Source organism: Vipera berus (genome assembly GCF_964194415.1).
Source record: "Vipera berus genome assembly, chromosome: 2".
NCBI classification, from domain to species: Eukaryota; Metazoa; Chordata; class Lepidosauria; order Squamata; family Viperidae; genus Vipera; species Vipera berus.
In genome coordinates, this window is record NC_138203.1 from 216,820,438 (window position 1) to 216,837,705 (window position 17,268).

The 17,268-nt window shown below is 42.7% G+C and overlaps 3 protein-coding genes across 4 annotated transcripts in view; 1 reads left to right on the forward strand and 2 right to left on the reverse strand.

The window, feature by feature from the left end:
* The window catches only part of UBA7 (ubiquitin like modifier activating enzyme 7), a 43,653-nt gene extending 41,334 nt beyond the window's left edge, over positions 1-2,319 (reverse strand). For both annotated transcript variants that reach the window (XM_081320445.1, XM_081320446.1), the window contains exon 1: positions 2,180-2,319. In XM_081320445.1, the coding sequence (XP_081176571.1) occupies positions 2,180-2,206 (27 nt within the window). In that variant the 5' untranslated portion in view covers positions 2,207-2,319. The remainder of the gene's footprint in view (positions 1-2,179) is intronic.
* A 690-nt stretch (positions 2,320-3,009) lies between these two features.
* TCTA (T cell leukemia translocation altered) lies at positions 3,010-6,065 on the forward strand. Its single transcript, XM_081320448.1, has 3 exons — positions 3,010-3,261; positions 5,578-5,632; positions 5,763-6,065. The coding sequence occupies exons 1-3, from the start codon at positions 3,024-3,026 to the stop codon at positions 5,803-5,805; spliced, it is 336 nt and encodes a 111-aa protein (XP_081176574.1). The 5' UTR covers positions 3,010-3,023; the 3' UTR covers positions 5,806-6,065.
* Positions 6,066-6,313: 248 nt separating this feature from the next.
* On the reverse strand, positions 6,314-15,736 carry AMT (aminomethyltransferase). Its single transcript, XM_081320447.1, has 9 exons — positions 15,620-15,736; positions 13,687-13,854; positions 11,655-11,735; positions 10,619-10,750; positions 10,390-10,468; positions 10,029-10,174; positions 9,202-9,382; positions 8,792-8,947; positions 6,314-8,164 (listed from the first exon to the last, which is right to left on the reverse strand). Exons 1-9 carry the CDS (start codon positions 15,713-15,715, stop codon positions 7,986-7,988), a joined length of 1,218 nt encoding a protein of 405 aa, XP_081176573.1. The 5' UTR covers positions 15,716-15,736; the 3' UTR covers positions 6,314-7,985.
* Positions 15,737-17,268: the final 1,532 nt, after the last annotated feature.

The following is a 17,268-nucleotide window of genomic DNA, read 5'->3' on the forward strand; positions in this document are numbered from 1 at the left end:
AATCTATTTTTAACAAATTATTTTTAACAAATTATACTGCTAAGCTTGTAAGCCGCCCTGAGTCTTCGGAGAAGGGCGGGATATAAATGGAATTAAAATAAAATAAATAAATAAATTTAAAAAATGAGAAGAGTTTTAATTCTTTTACAAATATTTTCAGTGTTTGGCAAATAATTTTTATTTTGAGGATCCCTGAGGAATTCTTGGGGACTCCTTGGGGTTCTATGACAGGGGTGGGCAACCTCGGCTGTTTTATGACTCATGGACTTCAACTCCCAGAATTCCTGAGACAGCTGACTCAGGAATTCTGGGAGTTGAAGTCATAAAAGAGCCGAGGTTGCCTACCCCTGTTCTATGACCATACTTAAAAAAATACTGGCTTACTAAAATGAATTAAATTTAAAAGAGAAAGCAAGTCCCAGCAGGGGGCAGCATCTGACTGAGCTTGTCTGGGTTCAGAAGTTCAACAGAATGAGGAATTATCTTAATTAATACTTGGAGGGGGAAATCATCAGAGAATTCTAAAGCTATAGGCTTTTGGGGAAGTTGAAAAAACCATTCTGGAAAAAGACAATAGCAAGCCACTTCTGTACAGTTGCCAAGAAAAATGCATGAATGTAACCAATTGGACTGGCAGTTGACTATCTTTACATGGATAAACAGTGGTGGTTGTGATTGGTGTTGCAGCCCACCAAGGGCAGGTTTCTCAGCCAGTTTTAAGACCTCCCATTAATTTCCCTTCTACTTCTCCATATAATCTTTAAAACAAACAAAACAAGAGTCATGTTGGACCTCAACAGGTGGAGCTACTGTACTGTATTATGGCTGCAAAAATCTGGACGAACATCAAATAAGTTTAATAAATATAAATATAAAATCAAATAAGTTTAATAAGTTTAATAAATATAAATATAAATGGCAATGAAAAATTGAAAGAGTTTTCTACGTCTCTTTGTGCCAACTGCCAGTCATCTGGATTCCTAAGTCCAGATACGGTATGAAGCAGTAGGCGTGAGCTTAAATGGACTCCAGAAGATGATAGAGGACAGGAAGGCCAGGAAGAACGTTGTCCATGGGGTTGCGATGGGATGGACACAACTTCGCAACTAACAACATATGGGAGCTACTCAGCCAGCCTGGCAAGCAGTTTAAATAGCACAGAACAAGTAGAGCAGTTCATATCCTGCCTCCTGCTTCAGTTCAAACACAGAAAGTAACTCAGCTGTTTCAGGGTGCCCTTCTAAGAGTATGCTCAGTATGGTTGTTGCACAGGGATAATGGAAGAACAAGGAGTTTCCAGCAGAGTGAGCGGAATAAAAAGTATTAAAATGAGTAGAGGTTAAAGTGAAATGGGGCAACACATTTGTATGGGAATTGTTATGTATGGGGATTAATAAAATACAAGCAGAGGCTCACTGTTACAATCTGGTGGCGCTGTACTGTGACAGGATTGGCTGATAAGTGCCCGGCGGTAAAACCACATAAAGGGATCAGCTACCTGTGTACCTAAGCCAGGTATATAAGGGGGTACAGGTAGCCCCTATTGTCCAGTCAGTAGTCCACCAATAAAGAGCTGTTATGCTGAACCCTTTGTCTTTCGTATTGCCATGTGGTCAAGAACCCACTACACAATAGGAATGACAGACAAATATCAGAGACTGAAGTTGAAATAAATACTATAAATGTTTGGGTCCCCAAAGTATTTCCTTTACTTCTATCAGTATTAAGTTATTAAACATTTTTGAGAAGGGAAGAAAATCCTAAGGTCAAACAAGAAATAAAAGGCAAAAGAAAATAATACAAGATGAATAAACAAGGAAATCACAAGCATCACAGAATTAAACAGTACTAAATTGGTTGGGTACGAATGTTTTATCAGTGTTATATAATATATAATAATTCTATATTAATAAGAATAATCATCATCATACATTTTTACAGAAAAAGATCTACCCTCCTTTACAACACATCATTTAACGATAATATTAAAATTTTATGTTAAGAAAACCTCACATTTCAGATTTTTTTTTAAAAAATGTTATTTTATTGTCTTGGGTTATGGGGAGCGCCTCTGATGCTCCTGGGTTTGCTGACGAAGCTCATCCCACAGCCATTCGTACCTAGACTGCAACAGAACGCAATGTTTTGCCATTCAGAGAAAATCAAAAACTTTACCCACAGACACTTCGTGCTTCTTTCTCCTCATCCGAAATCCAGCAGCTCCAGGCGGAAAAATCACGGAAACGGGCAAAATCCGCCTCCTTTGGGCAAGAAGAAGGAAAACGAAAGCGAAAGTTACAGCTTTTCAGGAACTGAGTGAAAACGGAACAATCGCTCGATTCCTTTGCGCTGCAGCTCCGACGGGAGCTTTCTTAAGAGTAAAGGCGGTACTTTGAAATGGCTTTAATGAACGATTTTCTTTCTTTCTTTCTTTCTTTCTTTCTTTCTTTCTTTCTTTCTTTCTTTCTTTCTTTCTTCTTTCTTTCTTTCTTTCTTTTTTTCTCCTTCCTTACTTCGACAAGCTTGCGTTTTCTTTCCAACCTGCAGCTAACGGCACTGAAGTTGCTTATACAGTATAAAAAATGCAAGTATTTAACGACTGAATTTGTTCTTTAAAGGTTTCTCCAAACGAACCCGATTGGGTCCTTTTTCTTGGCTGAAGATCGCACAGGCTGCCTGCCTTCCACGGCTTCTCGGCATTAAAAACGTTTGCATAAAATACCGAGAATCGCTGAATAATATGAATAAAATAAGTAAGCACGGGCAAAATTATCCAGTGCAATCACATCACACGCTCATCAACGCCGGTCTCTGAATTCGTTCGGCTCCTAACCTGAAGGAACCCCGCGCGCGTGTCCAAGAAGAACACAAGCCGACTCTTTTCTGCCAGCGCGGGGAGGAGTTTGCAAGTTGTTTCGAGCGCATGCGCAACGAGGACCCACTGACAGTTTTGTTTGGATTTGTGGCGCAGCGTTGAAGCCCTTGTGTGGGTCTCGCCGTTGTGCGAGCGGCGGGTGGGTTCGATGGCGGCTGAAGCTGAGGCAGGAGCCGGGCCCGCTTCCGCGGAGTGGGAGGCCCCCACGCGCGTGTTGCGGGCTTTCACCTGGCTCGGGCAGGAGTTCCTGTCGGACTGGGAGGCCCAGGACTTGCGGGCCGCCCTCTTCCAGCTGCTGCTGCTCTGGCTGCTGGTGAGCTTGCTCGGCATCCAGGTGGCCTGGCGGGTCTACGGGAACACCGTCACCAGCCTCTACTATCGGCAAGGTAGGGCTCCCCGCGAAAGCCCTGCGCCGCGCCGAGTCCGCCCGGGTCTCGCTTCCCCACTTGCGCGCACCGCGATTCGCTCCTGGGGCTCCCGTCGTCTCCCATTGGGTGCGGGAGAGCAGCCCGGGTCTCCCTCCAAGCGTGCCCCGGAGAAACTCGGCCAGGGAAGGGGGTCTAACATCTTTAATTTTATCTTAATTTCTGTATTTATTATATGTTATTGTTGTTAGCCCGCCCTGAGTCCTTCGGGAGATAGGGCGGGATATAAGTCCCATTAATTAATTAATTGATTAATATAAGTCCCATTAATTAATTAATTGATTAATTAATCAATCAATCAATCTTGACTCACTGCCTGGCAGCCTTGTGAGAGACCAGACAGGAAGCACCGCCAAATAAGTCTACTTTGTTGTAAGGTTACATTGATAGAATCGCCTGACCCTGAACATATATCTCTTCCCTGCCTCCCGTTCCCCCAGCCCCATTACTGCCCAAGCAACTAGGGAGGGTCTCTTCTGAACCACTGGACCTGTCTACATGTTGCTGCTGCAGGCTAAGTTGCCTTTTATCCGACTGTTCCCTTGCCTGTGGGTCTTTGCACAAAGGTCATTCCCATTATTAATGATGAAGCCCTGGCGGCCAGGCCGATTGTTCCAGCCTCTCTGGCAGCTGAGTTGACCAGGATCTTGGTATTAGTCATGGGAGAGAAGCAATAACTGGTGAAGGAGTCATATCCGATATGGGGTTCTGTCCCATTCCTGAGAGGTCTTTAGTAGTTGCTGGTCAGTTGTGTTACCAAGCGTTAGTCTATTCTGGCTAGGTTGCCCTAAAAATGCACATTTTTCACTCCATCCTGAATGCTAGTTCTGTTACCAATTTTCCCCCCTAGCCATTTGTAAAAGTATGCACAATGGTTAGGCAACAAGTGTTACAGTGCCCTCTACCTATGATCAAGCATTTCTGATACTGAGGCATCTTCTAAGGTTAATTTGCACTCTGGGGAGAGAAACATGGCATCATTGAATTCTGCAGCATTATTAAATTGACATTTGTGGATGTGCAACTCCAATGAAGCTAGTTTTCTCTTAACTCCTCCAACAACATTCCTCTTCTCCAACTGTGAGGACATTAGCCATGAATAATACTCTAGAAGTTGATCACAGAGCAAAATGTTCCTGTCCTGTCAGGGCATAGCAAACCGGGGCAGAGGGAAAGAATGTAAATGTTCCAAAAGTATTTCTTACATTCATATTGTAAAAGGTGAACATTCTCCTACTCTGCAGAATCTATACTTTTCCCAGTACACTTATGGAATTTTAGCAATGAATTATTAGTTATTGTGAATGTTTGGTGCTAGTTAATTATCTACTTTAACTTGGCCTTTTTCTAGTTTTATTCTACTTAATAGGATATTCATCTCAGATGCTGCTAGTATAGATGTGTAAATTAAAGGTAAAGGTTCCCCCGCACATGCGTGCTAGTCGTTTCCAACTCTAGGGGCCAGTGCTTATCTCCGTTTCAAAGCCAAAGAGCCAGCGCTTGTCCGAGAACGTCTCCGTGGTCATGTGGCCGGCATGACTAGACGCCAAAGGCGCACGGAACGCTGTTACCTTCCCACCGTAGTGGTCCCTATTTTTCTACTTGCATTTTTACGTGCTTTCGAACTGCTAGGTTGGCAGAAGCTGGGACGAGTAACAGGCGCTCACTCTGTTACGTGGCACTCGGGATTCGACCTGCCAAACTGCCGACCTTCTGATCGACAAGCTCAGCGTCCTAACCCACTGAGCCACCGTTTCCCTCTCGGATGTGTAAATTAGGCTCCAGTTATTGAGAACTGCCCTGTGTGATCTGGATGGCTAGGCTGCAGGTGAATTGGAGGGGTCTGACTTTGGCAGAGGCCCTTCCCTACATAATGCCAGATGTGTTTTCCAAGGTGTTGTCAAGTCTTCTCTGTGGTCTTTGTAAAAACAGGTTTAGTGTTTTTTTTCTGAAAGAGTACTAGAATTTTGTTTAAAAACTCGATGTTAGAGTTCTACACTGAACAAATCTAGAAAAGAGAGACAGCTTCAGCCCCTGGGTATTGTTGCTTCTTTCAGCAAAGAGAACGTTGGAGGGTTTCCACTGTGTCTGCTGACAAATGATTTTGTGTGGCCGTACTTTTTACTATTTACATTACTTTGGGGTCGGGCTGTTGTGGGTACTAGTATCCTTAAAGTCATTTCAGTAAACATCTTGCAAGACAAAAGGGAAACAGGAGTCCTCCAAGGGTCAGGAGAATAGGAGCTGAAGGATTTAGTTGCCTATTCTTCTTTCTAGGTCCTGGAGGACAGAATGGAGAAACTCCAGATGGCTCTTCACACTATTCTATGTGGTGAGTTGTTTTATTTCTTGAACTGATTATCGTATAATGGCATCAGTGGTTTGGGACTATCAACCCCGAAAAACACCAGTTGCGTTTCTCGAAGATTTTGATATGGTTGGATTTTCTTTTTTAAATTTAGGGAGAGCACAAGCAACACAAGTACAAAAACACATCGTGAGTAACCACAGAGATGACCAAGTCTGGCTCCTGCTCCGCCAGGAGCACAGAGGATGGGGATGCTTGCCTGCCTGCCCACTCAGAGGCCTTGCTGATTCAGTGCAAAGGGAAAGTGCAATCAAAGTTGTCATTTCTCCCATGCTATGGTTTATAGTTGCTGGCTATCACTGGTGCTGTGAGGACTGTTCCTATCCGTCCAGTTGCCAAGCTCTGAATCTCAGGATTGCTTTACTCAGGTTCGGGAAGCTGCAATTCTCCCCCCCCCCCAAAAAAAAAATTACATTATTTTCATTGTTCTTCTGTGTGCCAGAAACGTATCTGCAGACTGACCTCCAGACTATCTTTTCTCAGCATTAAATTGCTGGCCCAGACCTCATTTCTTTCTGTTCTGGTTCTTGAAGTCCTCTGGCCCTGAGCCAGCTTCTGCTTAGAAAGGACACAGGCTCATTCTTCCAGTTGAGCATGAATCATCGGTTGCTATCTTATTCTGAGTAGGTTTGGCCTAATATAAACTGTAGTGTGAGTCAGCAGCACCCAGGTGTATTGGCCCGCAGCTTGAGAGCTCCAAGATATTTGGCCAATCCTTAAGGATTCTCAGAGTTGTCCTTTAGATTTGGTAGGATTGGAGAAATCTAGTCTGGGCATTTTTTTAAAAAAATGTTTTCCTACCTCTGTCAGCTTTGTAGTACGGGCTAATGACTTTCTGTAGCTCAACACTTTTTAGAATAGTTCTGCTTACAATCCATAAGCCACTGTGCTTATGACTTGAAGGACTAAGTTGAAGCTGCTGTATAATTGTGTGATCTAAGAGGTGCTGATGCAATACCGAGCTTTCCTTTTCTCTGCATTGTGCTTATTGCAGAGTTTGCAATATACAGATTATAAAGATGTAATTTAAAAAAACAAGTAGCTTGGTGGTTATTGTAGCTGTTGCATGTGAACTGCATTTTATTAGTTAAGGGCCATGCTACCCACTGAGCAGAAAACATCCACATTTTTCTTTTTAAAAAAATTGAAGGGGAGGCATGCAACTTTTTCATGTTCTTTTCCTAAACCTCTCCCCGTGGAGCCAATATTAATTTTAGATGGAAGCTAATCATGTTTTGCCCCATCAGCTTCTGTAAACACCGTAGCCTGTTTGGATTGTTTTGGTTCACATATGCTTTCAAGAAAGTTATGCCTTTATTGATTAAATTAGAAATGAGGTAGCTCTGAACAGTCTGTCAAAGAGGATGGTAGCACCTAGCTGACCTTGAAAAACTAGACCAAGTTGATCCTGCCTCGTACTTAGGTGGAATGCCAGCTCTATGGGCTGGCCAGAAAATAAAAATGACACCTACCAAAGATAACAATAGCAAAGTATTTTATTGTTGCCAAGAAAACTTCACAGATGTGCTCTGAGCTGTATTTCAAGATATTATCTGAAGCTTCCAGCTCGGGAAAAAGAAGCAAAGAAATAAAAGAAGATTTGCCTAAGCTTGAATCACTGTTCCTGCATATTCTCACAGAACGTGTGTTGAACAATTATAAAAGCCCTCTTCTTAAAGAAAATGGCTCACGAGTAGTTCTGCAGTTTTTGCTCCAATTTATCCCTGTGCCTTCTGACATTATCTTTGGGTATCTAACTACCTGATATTTATTTTAAAAAATTCCAGTGGGCTCATAGGCATTCTCAGAGTATAAAAATGGAGAGGGATTACAGTGTAGTGTCCATCTACCCAGAAAAAAAGAGAGCTGATCAGCTGCGAGTCAAAGGGTGAGGTCCTGAAGACAAGAGTTCAAAAGTGGAGAGTATCTTCTTCAGTTTTCCTTCTGCTAAATTAGAATTTTGTTGCTGACCATGCTCCAGTTTTGTAAGTCTACCCAGAATATGCTTTCCAAATTCCGATGTGCCTAACCAATTCCCAAAATGTAGCCTAGATTCAACTGCATTTGCATGATCTGAACTAAACGACTCATGATAGCAACTAAGAAGCCACTGAGTAGATGAGAGGAATAAAACCAGGTTACTTTTCTGCTTATCAGATCTCAAATATTCCACCTCACACTGCAGTCATCAATTATAGACTGATACAGTCAGTTCTCTAGGCCCAGGTTGTCATTAGTAGCAGACTCTTGACAGAGTCAAATATCTCTTGCCTTTTAGTACAATGTGATGTAAAATTAAACATCTGCTGGCAGCAGCCTATTTTATAGTGTAGTAATGGGTAGGTGTAAAGGGCATTTTGGTCACAAGAGCTGGGTAGTTCTTCTTCCTCACCTCTACAGTGAGGGCTGTGTTCAGTTTGCTGTATTCACTGTCCACATAGCCCATAGCAATATTCTTCTGCAGGCATGGTGATGGGCAGCCACTAGTAACTTCACCTAGTGCACAGAGAAACAGCCAGAGTATTGCTCAGTAGGGAGCATACAATTTCTACACATAGCAGAAACAACAGATTTTCAAACTACCCTCCCCCAGTACCCATTAAATAACATCACATTCTTGTTTTCCTTGAATAGTGCCTTCCAGATGTGCTAGAATAATTCCCACAAATTTCAACCAGCATAGCTAAAAGCAGAGTCAGCAGATTAGAGGGCCTACAGTCTCTATCGAGGAAGGTTAACAAAGAGCCATGAACAAAAATGGTGCTTTAGGTATCAATTAAGAACAAGCAAACAGGGCATGGTTATTTCAAGTTCCGATTGTTACTAGATAACAACAGCCCAATTCAGACTCAAAATTGGAAAGTTTTTAGATCAAAACATTTTAAATTTGAATTGTTTTATACATCTCAAGTTTATACAACGTTCGATGTGTAAATATGTATCGTTTAATTTTAGATGTGTATGTTGTATTGTATGAATCCAGCTGATTGTGATATATCCAATGAAACATTATTACACAAACCTGGCTTGGCATGATACATGAATCCAGTCACTGTATGAAGTCAACCACAACAACAGGTATCATGATCATCATTTAGATTACTGATCCACTAGACTACCTACCAGTTGCCTTGCCCTCTGGGCTAAGGATGGGCACATGCTGCCGGATGGGAGGCCCTGCGGATGTCAGCCCCACACGCTTCTTTTTCGGTTTCTCTTTAATTTGGGCCAAAATGATTGAAGCACCAGGGAAATCCATGGCAACACGACGGCGCTTCCCTGGAAAGGAGTCAGAAAAGTACAATACCATGATAGCACTAGCTCCTTCATTGTAGATCAGGAGATCCTCCTGTCAGAAACAAATACTTGCCCTGCACAGTTCCCACCCCTTTTATGCTCTGGTTATAACCCTGCCAATACTTAATCTTTGATCTGTATCTCATCGGGTTGGGGTTGGGTGGACATTGGCCAGTTTGTTCAACGTTGGCTTTGGCTGGGACAAAAAAAAGATTGAGAATTCAATGGGTACTTGCCAAGAGTCCACACCAGACTGGCCTCCACAGGGGTTGTGTTCTCATCAATGTCATTGCCATAAAGACATAGACCTGCTTCCAGTCGCAAGCTATCTCTAGCTGCAAGTCCGGCCAGCCAGACAGAAGTGTCCCTAAGCAGCAGCTCGGCCAGCTCCACAGCTTGCTTTGCAGGGACAGAGATCTAGGTATGAGAATGCACATTATTTAGTTGGTGTGATTTATATTTTCGCACCCTGTGTTTTAACTCATCCCAATATTTGGATTTGAGAGACACACTTATTTTTCATCCACATTATTTCTTCCCTATCAACACATTAGGTAAAGGTAAAGGTTCCCCTGCACATGCGTGCTAGTCGTTTCCAACTCTAGGGGCCGGTGCTCATCTCCGTTTCAAAGCCGAAGAGCCAGCGCTTGTCCGAGGACGTCTCCGTGGTCATGTGGCCGGCATGACTAGACTCCAAAGGTGCACGGAACGCTGTTACCTTCCCACTGTAGTGGTCTCTATTTTTCTACTTGCATTTTTAAGTGCTTTCGAACTGCTAGGTTGGCAGAAGCTGGGACGAGTAACAGGCGCTCACTCTGTTACGCAGCACTCGGGATTCGACCCGCCAAACTGCCGACCTTCTGATTGACAAGCTCAGCGTCCTAACCCACTGAGCCACCACGTCCCTTACATCAACACATTAACTTCCACTAATTGGAGAATAATTTGTCTCTCCTCAAACTGCTTGTCCAATTGGATACCATCTTACCACCTGCTGCTATTGCAATGCTTTTCCCCAAAGATCCTTATTCCTGCTCAGATCTAGCAGCTGTCAGTGTGATACCTCTACACCATCCTCGCCTGTGTAGCCACAGCGTGTCACCCTACAGCCTTGCACTCCAAATACAGCCATCACTGCACTGCTCATGAAAGGTAACTTAGCCAGATCATCTGCCACTCCAGGTTGCAGCACACGGGCCATACCAGGACCTGGTAGCAGAAAAAACGGGAAATAAGACCAGTGTGTAGTTTAGATAGTCCTGGAACTTCACCAAAATTTAATGAACAAATTTAATTCCACATAAAATTTCATCTTGTCCAAATGGCTGACACTATAGGAATTCACCTTTCAAGGTGAAAGGTTGGGATAATGGCATAAGGTGCTTCCTAACATCCTGACGGCAATTCTAAGAAATTTTATTTACCTTGCAGCGCAAGTAAAGCATTGTCTGAGACCTCCAAGTGCACATCATAGCCAGCTGCTTTCATTTCCTTCATCTTATTCTACAATATATAATGGAGAAAATAGTAAGATCAAGATGCACATAGAGGATGATGGTTTTCCTGGTCTTCTATTTCTGTAACAGAACTTCATTCTTCTTAACTCAGTTTCTCCTACTTCCTCTTGGGAATGAACGGTAATGAGAAACATACCTCCATGAGGGCAAAATCTTTGTCCATGCAGCCGGCGTTCGAGACCACATATAAGTGCTGATCTGAGGTGTTGGTTACAATCAAATCATCTATAATGCCGCCTTTCTCATTGGTGAACAGAGAAAGTGTGCCCTGAAAGGAAAGGTAAATTCAACCAATTCCATTAGTGGTCTCAGAGATCAGTTTTCAAGAAGGAGACGCTGAAGCAGAGAACTGGATACAAATGCAATAAGCATCAAAGCTATCTCAATCTATAAGACACATATTCCTTAATCATGCAATATGAAATGAGATTCCATTTAGAGTTACAGCTCTGTATAAACTTCACAACGACATACAGTACATTGTTTTAAAATTTTCAGAAATATATGTTTACTAATCCATTGTTTAAGGCATGAATTCAATTTTTTAAGTAAAGTCTACCAAGACTCTTCAAATGTAAGGCCCTTTTGTATTCTCCAAGACATTAGTTTTGGATGTTGAAAAGTCAATCTCAGTTATTCATATCTTTAAAAATAGAGAACCAGAATTACGTAATACAGTTGGAACTAGCAGTTAAATTAACAACTTCAGTGCACAACCTACAATGGAGGTTTCAGTTATAGCAATCCATCTTCTGCTTAAATATTTGTATCAGGTTATTCCACTTCTGAGGAGTTCACTGCTATTAAGAGCTCTTAATTTTGCCACAGTCTGATTTCTAGTTTCCACACATTGTTCTATGTTTTCTGATCTCTGGAGCAGCAGAAATCATGATGGTCCTTTAGATAATTGAAAACTTATGTCTTAAGCTAATATTCTTTTCTCTTGTCTAATTCTATCCAGTTCTTTCATCCATTCCTTATAGGACTTCCATTTCAGGTCATTATCTGACCATGCACCAGGTGTCAATATCTATAATATGTTATCAGAAGTGGTTACAGTAATCCAGATTTGTTAAAGATCACCTAACTAAGCTGGGTTTGATCTTGGATATCTCAGTCACAAATCTGCCATCCTACTGATACTCCAAGTGATCTATTTGGTTTCATTGTACCTGATTAGGCTTCAGCTCTGCAATATCTCCAACAACAAGATTTTCTATAAACTTCAACCTGTCTCTACCAAACACTTTTGTCTGTAAGAGAGAAAAAGAAAAATATTTAATTTGGAAGAGACACCATGATGTTATATTATTACATGACATGTAGGAACAAGGACAACATACCAAGACATAATTTCGGGGCCTGCTTAGTATATAAGAGTGTATGTGATCAAAGGTATTCATGAAGGGTTTAATTAAGAATATATGTAGCTCAGGGCTGAGCTGTGTTGTCCTTGATTAGGATATTTTTTTCTGCCCAAGAAAAATTAAAAGTCATCTACAAAATACAGTGTAAGGATTATAACACTATTGTGTAGGGCAGACAGGCAGAAAACTAGCAGGGTGCAAATTATAAAAAACAGAACTATAAATCAGAAGATCAAAATAAAACAGTAAAAATTCCCAGGGTTTCTAAAACAATCAATTTGTCCTAGGAAAATTTATATGTTTTTGCCTGACAGAACAAGGGCAAACAAAGGTGAGGTGTCGCAACTAAGAAGGCTTGGTCTCTATTATATTCAGCTGATCTCAAGTTCAGGACATTGGGAGGGAAGCTAGTGGAATGATGTTGGCAGAGGCAATCCATCCGTTAGCAAATTTTCTGTAATGTGGTACCCTCCAGATTTCTTATGCCAACTCCTGTCTGTTTTGAAAATCCAACCTATTTAAAATGGGTCCCCAACCCCCAGTCCACGGAACGGCACCGGTCTGCAGCATGCCAGGAAGCTGGTCACACAAACAAGCAAAGCTCCATTCTCGGGATGTGGGCAGTATTGAAAACCACGGTCCACAGAAAAACCTTTCTTCATGGCACCAGTCCCTGGTGCCCAAAGGTTTGGGGACCTCTGATTTAAAAGATGCAGTTCAGCAATAGCTGATTTAAACTGATTTCTATTATAGTTACAGGTAGTCCTCGACTTACAACAGTTCATTTAATGACCGTTCAAAGTTACAATGGCACTGAAAAAAGTGACTTATGACCATTTTTCACACTTATGACTGTTGCAGTATCCCCATGGTCAAACGATCAAAATTTAGATGCTTGGCAACTGAATCATACTTATAACAGTTACAGTGTCCCGGAGTCATGTGGTCGCCTTTTGTGGCCTTCTATCAAGCAAAATCAAGGGAGAAGTCAGATTAATTTAACAACTGGGTCACTAACTTAGCAACTGCAGTGGTTCATTTAACAACTGTGGCAAGAAAGGTCATAAAATGGGGCAAAATTCACTTAACTGTCTCACTTAGCAACAGAAATGTTGGGCTCAATTGTCATAAGTCAAGGATTTCCTGTAATATAATTCTTTTATATTAATTCCAATATTGGGGGAAAGTACCTCATAATACAAGCTTTAGGAAAGTTAACCCATCTCAAGCAGTACTATGGTTGCATGAAATTTATAGTCTGGAATTAATGCTGCTTGCATAAAATTTAGACAGTGTTAAAAATGCAACACAAGAGAACTTTGATAGATCTATTCATACTGAGAATTGTGTATATTTAACTTCAAGGCTATTTTGCCTCTTTGGTTGAGGACTATAGCCAGAATTGGGTAGGATTGAAGCAGATACAGTTAGTGTCTGCACTGGCATATAGTCCTCTTTACCTCTTCTCATATAAAAGCATACATATGAAAGCATACAAATCTTGCAATCTACCCCTGAGAACTGTAGTTGTCCCACAAGGCCCACTGTTAGAGACAGAAATGCAGAGCTCCACCTACTGCGGTGCTTCTCGGAAATAAGGGTTTTCCGTTTCCTAAAATATCAAAAAATGGTGCTGGATTCACACAACGTGAAATCATGCAGTATAGTTTTGAAAATCCAGTCAGTTGTAGTTTATTCAATAAATCATAGCTTAGCACAGCCCATGAACTCAATCTTAGCTGAATTAAGATCCAGTTGCTGAGTTTGAAACGGACAACTGGAGACATGAGAGAGGAACTCAAAGGTGGCGACTTTTAAGCCCTCCCTTTGACATTACCTGGAGCATGTGGGACACATCAAAGAGAGAACAGTGTTGACGTGTGTGGAGATGGGAGTCCAAGTGGCTGTGTGTGTATTGCACAGGAAGGCTCCAGCCTGCAAAGGCCACCATCTTCCCACCATGATGTCGGTGGAAGTCATAGAGAGGGGTCTGTTTCAGGTTCTCCTGTAGAGGAAGGCAGTAGCTGATTGCCAGAAACTCCCAAGTGATCATTCAGAACAAAGTCAGGTTGAGACAGGCCAAGAAAGCCATTATTAGTCCTACCCTAGCTATTCCTGACCACAGCCCAATTAGAAGCAAGAACACCCCTTTGCTCCAGCTACTTCACTTCAAAAACAACAAACCCTTTTTTTGTAGCTCTTGAGTTTCCCGGAAATCCAGGCATTTCATCTTGGTATTCCCTTCGCTATCCATGAAAAACCAAACATCTGCTACTGTTTCAGCCTTAGCTTAAGGCCAGCCCGTGGTTCAGTTTCCTGATGCGGGAACAGGACAGAGAGGGTAGTCTGTCCAAGCTACCTTCGACCTTTGTAATTAGCCTTGTTTACTCAGTGTGTTATCTCAAGTCCATTGTCAAGAGAACTGCAGTCCTTCTTGCCCTTTGTACCCACCAGCCTCCATTCCTCTTTCCCACTTACTGAAGTCCTGCCCATAGGTTTATGCCCAAGAGTGTGTGTGTGTGTGCAGAAACAGTAAAAGTGCAAGAGATAAACGCACACGTCCAAAAACCCTGCATATTAATATCCTAGAATTCACACAGTAATTTAGGAGAGACGTTTGCCTGGTATTTTTTTTTTTTGAAAAGGAATCACTGGGGTAAAATTGCCCATAGGTTGAAAAGAGGGGAAATTCAAATTGGTGCAAATTTCTTTAAATAGGTTGAAGGTGGATAGGGGCAGCTCCTTCCTTCTGAGCATCCCTTTCATAGAGATTCAATCCTCCCCCCTGCACTACAGAAGACCAGAAGGCAAACTAATTGTGGCTGGCCACACAGAGTAGCAGCAGGAGCAAATATATTAAGTGGGTTGATTTTCACTGCCAGCAGCTAAAGCCACCTCTTCACAACTACAGTTGTTCAGGAGGCAGCCTGTCTTCTGCTTTGTCTGGATTTATGGAAGTACTACTGCCAGAGGCCAGCAAATTCAAGCTCCACGTCTTAATTTATGGAAGGCATTCTTCTTCACTCATACTGTCTGTTGATAGCACTGCTTTTTCACCCCCAAACCTCCATACCTGTGTTTAGAAAGTGACCTGCCATACCTGAGCAGTGACAGTTGCTAATCAGAACAATCAACACTTCAATGATGGCAGGTCAGACACTCCTACAACGTGGCCTCTTGATGCATGCAAAAATGGAGAGTAGGTGGATGAGGAGTTTCAGGGTTTTGTGTTTGTTTGTTTTTTTGCTACTTTCTCTCCTTATTCAAAAAAAGCACAACTCTTTGAATTAATTGTCTCCAGGAAACTCAGTGTATTCGAGGAATCTCTCAAGAAACTCCCACAAAATCGCTTCTCGCTAAGAAAGCAGCTGGAAGAGAGGCACCGTATCCTTCTCTCTCTCTCTCTCTCCTCAAAACTGTCTGGCGGGATACGATTCCTCAGCCTGAAATGAATTCTGCACGCGCTCTGGCGCGCTCTCTTGTACTGTGTTAATCCGAACGTTTGGCTCGGAGCGACCTGTTGAAGTGAGATTGGAGGCCCGAACCCTCGCTAAACTCAAGTTGTCCGTATGAACGCATACAGACGCGCGCTACTTTTCCCTCGCCTGCTTTTGTCCTCCCTCCCTCCGAAAGCACAAGTGCCCCGCAGCCTTCTGGAGTTGGGATGAAGCTCCGTTTCGCACCAGCGCTTCTAAGTCTTTGCCCGCTCGCCCACAAACAGGCAGCCCGACTTGCTTCGAAACGCGCCCAGCTGCCGCCCACCAGCTCACCTGCCCAGAAGAATAGCTCCGCTTCCCGCTTGCGATGACCCCGAAAGAGCCCAAGCGCCGGAGCGAAAGTCTTCCAGCAGCCCCAGCCCGCAGCATTTCTCCCTGCCAGCGAACACCCCCCCCTCCAACCCCCACCCCTCGGCTGCTCTCAATCTTATTTAGGGACCCTCCCACCTCTGGAAGCCCGGAAGGAGCCTGGGAAATGTAGTCGATCGCGTTCCTGGCGAATGCTCCTTGGGAATGGCCCGCCCCGCCCAAAGCCGATCGGCCAGGCCGGCTGTGAAAAGGAGAAGTTGTTGCTGCTGCTGTACAGCAATACACAGCTCAGCTTGTTCAGCATTTCTCCTCTCGGTTTAGAAGGCGTGGCGTAATAAAGCAGAGCGAGAGAGCCCATACTGTCTGGCGATCTTGCGGCCACGACATCTGGCCTTTCGTAATCTTATTTTGCTTCTTCAAAATGATCTTTTCCAGTCAATTTCAGACCCCGTTCTCTGACACCAGCCAAGGAACATCTTCAAAGTGTAGAAATCTGTTAGTCTTTGACACAGTCACCTTAAACTAGGAAAGAGAGCTGAGAGGCAGTGAATTGAAACAGATTATCAATGATTGCAAAAAAAAACCAAAACCCACAGACAAAAAACGAGTCTGGAAGCACATTTTCCGACTAACAAACTTTATTAAAAGGCATCCTGAAAGCTTATACCTTTTAATAAAAAGTGTTACTTGGAAATGGTATTAGCAGATTTTTTTCCCCCATCATAGACTAAGAGTTCATTTCCCATATCTGAAATGGAGACGGTACATTTCATGCTGCTATAGTTTTCAGGAGATTCAGGGATGGACAGATAACTCTTTAAGTCAGGCTATTGGTGCTACTAGTCTTGATGCCTTTTTAGTTTACTATCTTAGGTTATCACCAACTGTCAGGCTGTAACAACTGACCCACGTTCCCTGTATGCATCTGGTTGTCCACAGGGTGACAAAATGCTGGATTAGCTGGACCTTCAGCCTAATTCAGCATCTTATGGTCCAGTAAGGACATCACCGGACAATTTCTTTCCCATTTGCATGAACTGCATCATTTCCTTTGATTACATCTACTTATTTCAGCTGTCATATTTTTCCCCACTAAATGGGTTAGGATTATACTGACTGATGGTTAACAGTAAATTTATGTCATGATCGCAAGGGTGCTGCACCAATTGATTATGTCTGTGGCAGGCAAAAACTTTTAGGACATAAGGTTGTATCACTAGTAACAGGCAAAAAGGAACAAGAGCCAATTCATAGAGAAAAGAAATTAAGGCCATTTAAAATATCTCTCCCGCCACCACCACCACCACCACCTCCAAACAGGCAAGTTTTCCAGGACTCCCCTATGCTTTTGGAAAGTAAGCTTATCTTGCTCACAGACTGGTGATGAGCTGAACCACCATAAGAATGAGAAGACAAATATAGCCAAGTTTCTACAGGTGTCAGAATCTGCAACTTTCAGGGTATGGGGTTGTGACTGAAGTCCTGCCCCACTTTTATTTGCAACAGTGTTGATTGCAGTGCTGCATCTTCTATCTTTCAGATTTTGACACTGCCACAAACATCTATGAAAGCTGCCTTTCTCAATCACTCTTTAAAACTGCCTAATGCATGCT